The sequence below is a fragment of the Passer montanus genome, unplaced genomic scaffold (genome assembly GCF_014805655.1).
Source record: "Passer montanus isolate IOZ18808 unplaced genomic scaffold, ASM1480565v1 scaffold650, whole genome shotgun sequence".
NCBI lineage: Eukaryota > Metazoa > Chordata > Aves > Passeriformes > Passeridae > Passer > Passer montanus.
The window spans coordinates 1-6895 of NW_024371594.1; the positions used below are offsets into that span (position 1 = coordinate 1).

Sequence of the window (6895 nt, forward strand, 5' to 3'; positions counted from 1 at the left end):
GGGGAAAAAGGGGGGAAAAAGGAAAAAAACAGGGCAAAAAGAGAGGAGGGAAAGGAGAAAAAATAGGGGAAAAGAGAGGGGAAAAGGTGAAAAAATAGGGAAAAAAGGAGGAAAAATGAGAAAAATGGAAAAAGAGGGGGGGGAAAGGAGAAAAAAAACGGAAAAAAGGAGGAGAAAAATCAGAGGAAAAAAGGAGGAAAATCAGGGAAAAAAAAGGAGAAAAATCAGAGGAAAAAGAGAAATATCAGGGAAAAAATGCAGAAAAATCAGGGAAAAAGAGGAGGAAAATCAGGGGAAAAAAGGAGGAAAAAAAGAAAAATTAGGGAAAAAAGGGAGAAAAAATAGGGGAAAAAAAGGAGGAAAAAAACAGGGAAAAAGGAGGGGAAAAGGAGAAAAATCAGGGAAAAAGAGGGGAAAAAAGGAGAAAAATCAGGGGAAAAAAGGAGAAAAAAATCAGGGAAAAAGAGGGGGAAAAAGGAGAAAAATCAGGGAAAAAAAGGAGAAAAAAATCAGGGAAAAAGAGAGGGGAAAAAGGAGAAAAATCAGGAAAAGAGAAGGAAAAAACCAGGGAAAAAGGAGGGGAAAAGGAGAAAAATCAGAGGGAAAAATGAGGAAAATCAGGGAAAAAAGGAGAAAAATCAGGGAAAAGAGGAGGAAAAAAGGAGAAAAATCAGGGGAAAAGAGGAGGAAAAAAGGAGAAAAATCAGGGGAAAATGGAGAAAAATCGGGGGGAAAAAAGGTGGAAAATCAGGGAAAAGTAGAGGGGGAAAAGGAGAAAAATGAGGGAAAAGGGGAGAAAAAAGGAAAAAAAACAGGGGAAAAAGAGAGGGGGAAAAGGAGAAAAATCAGGGAAAAAAGGAGAAAAACCAGGGGAAAAAAGGAGAAAAAATAGGAAAAAAATGAGAAAAATCAGGGAAAAAGAGGGGAAAGAAGGTGAAAAATCAGGGAAAAAATGGAGAAAAATCAGGGAAAAGTAGAGGAGAAAAATCAGGGAAAAAAAGGAGAAAAATCAGGGAAAAAAAGGAGGAAAATCAGGGAAAAATAGGGAGGAAAATCAGGGAAAAATAGGGAGGAAAAGGAGAAAGAATAGGGAAAAGTAGAGGGAAAAAAGGAGGAAAAATAGGGGAAAAGAGAGGGGAAAAGGAGAAAAATCAAGGAAAAATGGGAGAAAAATCTGGGAAAGAGAGAGGGGGAAAAGGAAAAAAATCAGGAAAAAAGAGGGGGAAAAAGGAGAAAAACCAGGGGAAAAAAAGGAGAAAAAACAGGAAAAACGAGGGGAAAAAAGGAGTAAAATCAGGGAAAAACCGGAGAAAAATCAGGGAAAAAAGGACAAAAACCAGGAAAAAAGGCCCAAAACCCCCAAAAATCTGGGACGACCCCTGGTGCAAACCCCCCTTTCCCCAAACCCCCATGGAAGTGTCCTGGAGTTCTGTGGATTGGGAGGTTCCTGGTGGCTCCAGGGACTGATCCAGGGAAAAAAGCTTGGGATTATGGTGGAAAAACGGCTCCCAATGGAGGTGGGGAGGGGCTGGAGGCATCTCAGGGGGTTTGAGGAACGGGGTGGGTGGAGATGTGCTGGAGATTTGTGCATTGGGAAGCTCCTGGTGGCTCTGGGCATTGATCCGGGGAAAAAAATGGTTTTATGGTGGAAAAACGTCTCTGAACCAAGCTGGGGTGGGGCTGGAGGCATCTCAGGGGGTTCAGGGGTGGAGCTGTCCTGGAGATTTGTGCACTGGGAGGTTCAGGTGCTGATCCAGATAAAAAATTTGGGTTTGTGGTGGAAAAATGGCTCCCAATGGAGCTGGGGAGGGGCTGGAGGCATCTCAGGGGGTTCAGGGGTGGAGCTGTGCTGGAGTTCTGTGGATTGGGAGGTTCCTGGTGGCTCCAGGTGCTGATCCAGATAAAAAATTTGGGATTATGGCGGAAAAATGGCTCCAGATGGAGCTGGGGTTGGAGGCATCTCAGGGGCTTCAGGGGTGGAGATGTGCTGGAGATTTGTGGGTTGGGAGGTTCCTGGTGGCTCCCAAGTGCTCATCCGGGAAAAAATTTGGGATTATGGCAGAAAAACGGCTCCTGAGGGAGGTGGGGAGGGGCTGGAGGCATCTCAGGGGGTTCAGGAATGGGGTGGGTGGAGATGTCCTGGAGTTCTGTGGATGGGAACATTCCCAGCAGATGCCAGGTACGGATCTAGATAAAAAAATTGGGATTGTGGTGGGAAAATGGCTCCCAATGGAGGTGGGGAGGGGCTGGAGGCATCTCAGGGTGGTTGAGGAATGGGGTGGGTGGAGATGTGCTGGAGATTTGTGGATTGGGAAGCTCCTGGTGGCTCTGGGCATTGATCCGGGAAAAAAATTTGGGATTGCAGTGCAAAAAGAGCTCCAGAATGGAGCTGGGATGAGGTCTGGAGGCATCTCAGGGGGCTTGAAGAATGGGGTTGGTCCTGGGGTGGGTGGAGCCTCCTGGATTTTGGGATTCTGTGATTCCATGGGTGGGGAGGCTCCTGGTGGTGGCTGCAGGAGTTGATCCAGGAAAAAAAACCTGGGATTACATCAAAAAACGGCTCAGAACAGAGCTGAGGTGGGGCTGGAGGCATCTCAGGGGGTTTGAGGAACAGGGTGGGTGGAGATGTCCTGGATTTCTGTAGATAGGAACGTTCCCAGCAGATGCCAGGTACGGATCTAGATAAAAAATTGGGATTATGACAGAAAAACAGCTCTAAATGGATCTGGGGTGGGGCTGGAGGCATCTCAGGGGGTTTGAGGAACAGGGTGGGTGGAGATGTGCTGGAGTTCTGTGGGTTGGGAGGTTCCTGGTGGCTCCCAGTTGCTCATCCGGGACAAAAAATTGGGATTATGGCAGAAAAACGGCTCCAGATGGAGGTGGGGTGGGCTGGAGGCATCTCAGGGGGTTCAGGGGTGGAGCTGTCCTGGAGATTTGTGCGCCCAATGCGTGCCACCCAGCGCTGGTGACACCACGGTGACTTCAAGCCCAAGAGGTGTCACCCAATGGTGTCACCCAACACTGGTGGCACCATGGTGACTTCGAGCCCAAGGGGTGTCACCCAATGCTGATGGCACCATGATGGCTCCAACCCCAGGAGGTGTCACCCCATGGGTGTCACCCAACATCAGTGGCACCACGGTGACTTCAAGCCCAAGAGGTGTCACCCACTGGATGTCACCCAGTGCTGGTGGCACCACGGTGGCTCCAACCCCCAGGGTTGTCACCCAGTGGTGTCACCCAACCTTGGTGCGACCCTGGTGGCTCCAACCCCAAGGGGTGTCACCCAATGGGTGTCACCCAACACTGGTGTGACCTTGTTGACCTCAACCCCAAGGGGTGTCATGCAGTGGGTGTCACCCAATGCTGGTGGCACCATGGTGATTTCAAGCCCAAGAGATGTCACCCAATGATATCACCCAACGTTGGTGGCACCTTAGTGACCTCAACCGCAAGCTGTGTCACCCACTGGGTGCCACCCAGTGCTGGTGGCACCGTGGTGACTTCAAGGCCAATGGTGTCACCCAATGCTGGTGGAACCATGGTGGCTCCAAACCCTGGGGGTGTCACCCAGTGCTGGTGGCACCATGGTGACTTCAAGCCTAATGGACGTCACCCAACATTGGTGTGACCTTGGTGACCTCAAACCCAAGGGGTGTCACCCAATGGGTGTCACCCAGTACTGGTGGCACCTTAGTGACTTCAAGGCCAATGGTGTCACCGAATGCTGGTGGCACCATGGCGACTCCAAACCCCAGGGGTGTCACCCAATGCTGGTGGCACCATGGTGACTTCAAGCCCAATGGTGTCACCCAGCATTGGTGTGACCTTGGTGACCTCAAACCCAAGGGGTGTCACCCAATGGTGTCACACAACGTTGGTGGCACCTTGTTGACCTCAGCCCCAAGAGATGTCACCCACTGGGTGCCACCCAGCACTGGTGGCACCTTGGTGACCTCAAACCCAAGGGGTGTCACACAACGTTGGTGGCACCTTGTTGACCTCAAACCCAAGAGATGTCACCCAATGGTGTCACCCAACACTGGTGGCACCTTGATGACCTCAACCCCAAGAGATGTCACCCCATGGGTGTCACCCAACATTGGTGGCACCACGGTGACCTCAAACCCAAGGGGTGTCACCCAATGGTGTCACCCAACATTGGTGTGACCTTGTTGACCTCAACCCCAAGCTGTGTCACCCACTGGGTGCCACCCAGCGCAGGTGTGACCCGGGTGCCTTCACCCCAGCCGTGACCTCCTGGAAGAACCCACCCCACCCAAGCCACGGTGGCCCTGGGTGGCCCCGCTGCGGGCCCTCCCGGCGGTCTTTGGGGGTGTCCCCATGGCTGGGGACGTGTGAGGAGCTGCCACTGACCTGGGCGCCGTCGGCGTCGGCCTTGAGCAGCTCGCCGGAGCCCAGCTGGCCGCAGTAGAGCCCGGGCGGCCGCAGCGCCGCCTCCGCCACCTGCCGCGACACGCCGCGCTCAGCGCCAGCACCGCACCCCAGCCACCGAGCGGTGGGGATCCCGTGGGGCACCATGGTGACTCCAAACCCCAGGGGTGTCACCCAATGCTGGTGGCACCATGGTGACTTCAAGCCCAATGGTGTCACCCAGCATTGGTGTGACCTTGGTGACCTCAAACCCAAGGGGTGTCACCCAATGGGTGTCACACAACATTCGTGGCACCTTGATGACCTCAGCCCCAAGAGATGTCACCCACTGGGTGCCACCCAGCACTGGTGGCACCTTGGTGACCTCAAACCCAAGGGGTGTCACACAACGTTGGTGGCACCTTGTTGACCTCAAACCCAAGAGATGTCACCCAATGGTGTCACCCAACACTGGTGGCACCTTGATGACCCGCTGGGAACGCCGGGGCCGGCCATGGAGACGGTGATGCTCATGTTGTTGTACATGCCCTGCGGCGCCGCCGCGCCCGCCGGCCCGAAAACGCTGCCAAGGAAACGGGAAAGGCGTCGGGAACGGAACGGGCTCCCCAAAAAAATCCCGGAATTCCGCACGGGGTGGCGCCGGTTCGCTTCCGGCGCGGTCCGCTCCCGCCGTGCCGGGGCCGTCCAAGATTTCCTTGGATGCTGTCGGGGATTTTCCGGGAATCCCGGGGTGGTTTGTGGGGGAGGGACCCTGAGGAGAAGGCACGGGAATATTCCAGGATCGGATTTGTCCTTGGAAGAATTCCGAGGGTGAGACGGCCCCGGATTCTCTGGGAATTTTTTGGAGAATTGGGATACCCTGAAATGTCCCAGGAATTCCTTCCCAGATTTGAACCAGATTTTTGGGATTTTTTCCCTTTCCCAGGGAATTCCTCCCATTCCCAGCCTGGCATTGGATCCCAAATCCTCTCCGGGAAGGAATTTTGGGAATTCCCTGGGAATTCGGGACTCCACTTCTCTTTTCCATCCCCAAATCCCATAAAAATCCCTGGGGATGGATCCCGGATCCCAGAATCCCGGAATGGTTTGGGGTGGGATCCATGGAGCAAAAATTCAACCAAATTTCAAAGGGTTTTGGGGAACTTTTTGGGAATTTTTGGGGGATTTGAGGTTTTCTGCAGGATTTCGGGATTTTCTGGGGTGGGGATTTGTCTTTTTTTGGGGATTTGGGGTTCTTTTTCTGGGATTTGGGGTTTTTTTGGGATAATTGAGACTCCCTGAAATGTCCCAGGAATTCCTTCCTAAATTTGAACCAGATTTTTGGGATTTTTCCTTTTTCCCAGGGAATTCCCTCCATTCCCAGCCTGGCATTGGGTCCATCCCCATCCCAAATCCTCTCTGGGAAGGAATTTCAGGAATTCCCTGGGAATTTGGGACTCCTGGGAATTTGGGACTCCTCTTTTCCAATGGATAAATCCCATGGACAACTGCCACAGACAATAATTCCATGGAATGGATAATTCCAAAGGATTCCTCTCATGGAAAATTCCCATGGGTAATTCCAATGAATAAATCCAAAGGACAATTCCAATGGAAAATTCCCATGGATAATTCCAATGGAAAATTCCAATGGACAATTCCCAAGGATGATTCCGTTAGAATGTTCCAATGGATAATCCCAATGGACAATTCCAACGGATGATTCCAATGGACAATTCCCAAGGATGATTCCAAAGGACAATTCCCATGGATAATTCCAAAGGACAATTCCAATGAATAAATCCAAAGGACAATTCCAACGGATGATTCCAATGGACAATTCCCAAGGATGATTCCATTAGAATGTTCCAATGGATAATCCCAAAGGACAATTCCCATGGAAAATTCCAATGGACAATTCCCAAGGATGATTCCATTAGAATGTTCCAATGGATAATCCCAATGGACAATTCCCACGGAAAATTCCAATGGACAATTCCCAAGGATGATTCCATTAGAATGTTCCAATGGATAATCCCAATGGACAATTCCCATGGAAAATTCCAATGGACAATTCCCAAGGATGATTCCATTAGAATGTTCCAATGGATAATTCCCATGGATAATTCCCATGGAAAATTCCAATGGACAATTCCCAAGGATGATTCCAAAGGACAATTCCCATGGATAATTCCAAAGAACAATTCCAATGGACATTCCAATGGACAATTCCCAAGGATGATTCCATTAGAATGTTCCAATGGATAATCCCAATGGACAATTCCCACGGAAAATTCCAATGGACAATTCCCAAGGATGATTCCATTAGAATGTTCCAATGGATAATCCCAATGGACAATTCCCACGGAAAATTCCAATGGACAATTCCCAAGGATGATTCCATTAGAATGTTCCAATGGATAATCCCAATGGACAATTCCCATGGAAAATTCCAATGGACAATTCCCAAGGATGATTCCGTTAGAATGTTCCAATGGATAATCCCAATGGACAATTCCCA

At 50.4% G+C, this 6895-nt stretch overlaps 1 protein-coding gene across 1 annotated transcript in view; it reads right to left on the bottom strand.

Moving 5' to 3' along the window:
- Positions 1-4377: 4377 nt before the first annotated feature.
- The window catches only part of LOC120511450 (nuclear receptor coactivator 1-like), a gene marked incomplete at its 3' end in the record, with an annotated part of 9501 nt that continues 6983 nt past the window's right edge, over positions 4378-6895 (bottom strand). The window contains exons 4-6 of the mRNA XM_039728523.1: positions 5026-5146; positions 4840-4957; positions 4378-4467 (exon numbers count right to left, since the gene is read on the bottom strand). Coding sequence (XP_039584457.1) covers positions 4378-4467; positions 4840-4957; positions 5026-5146 — 329 coding nt within the window. The remainder of the gene's footprint in view (positions 4468-4839; positions 4958-5025; positions 5147-6895) is intronic.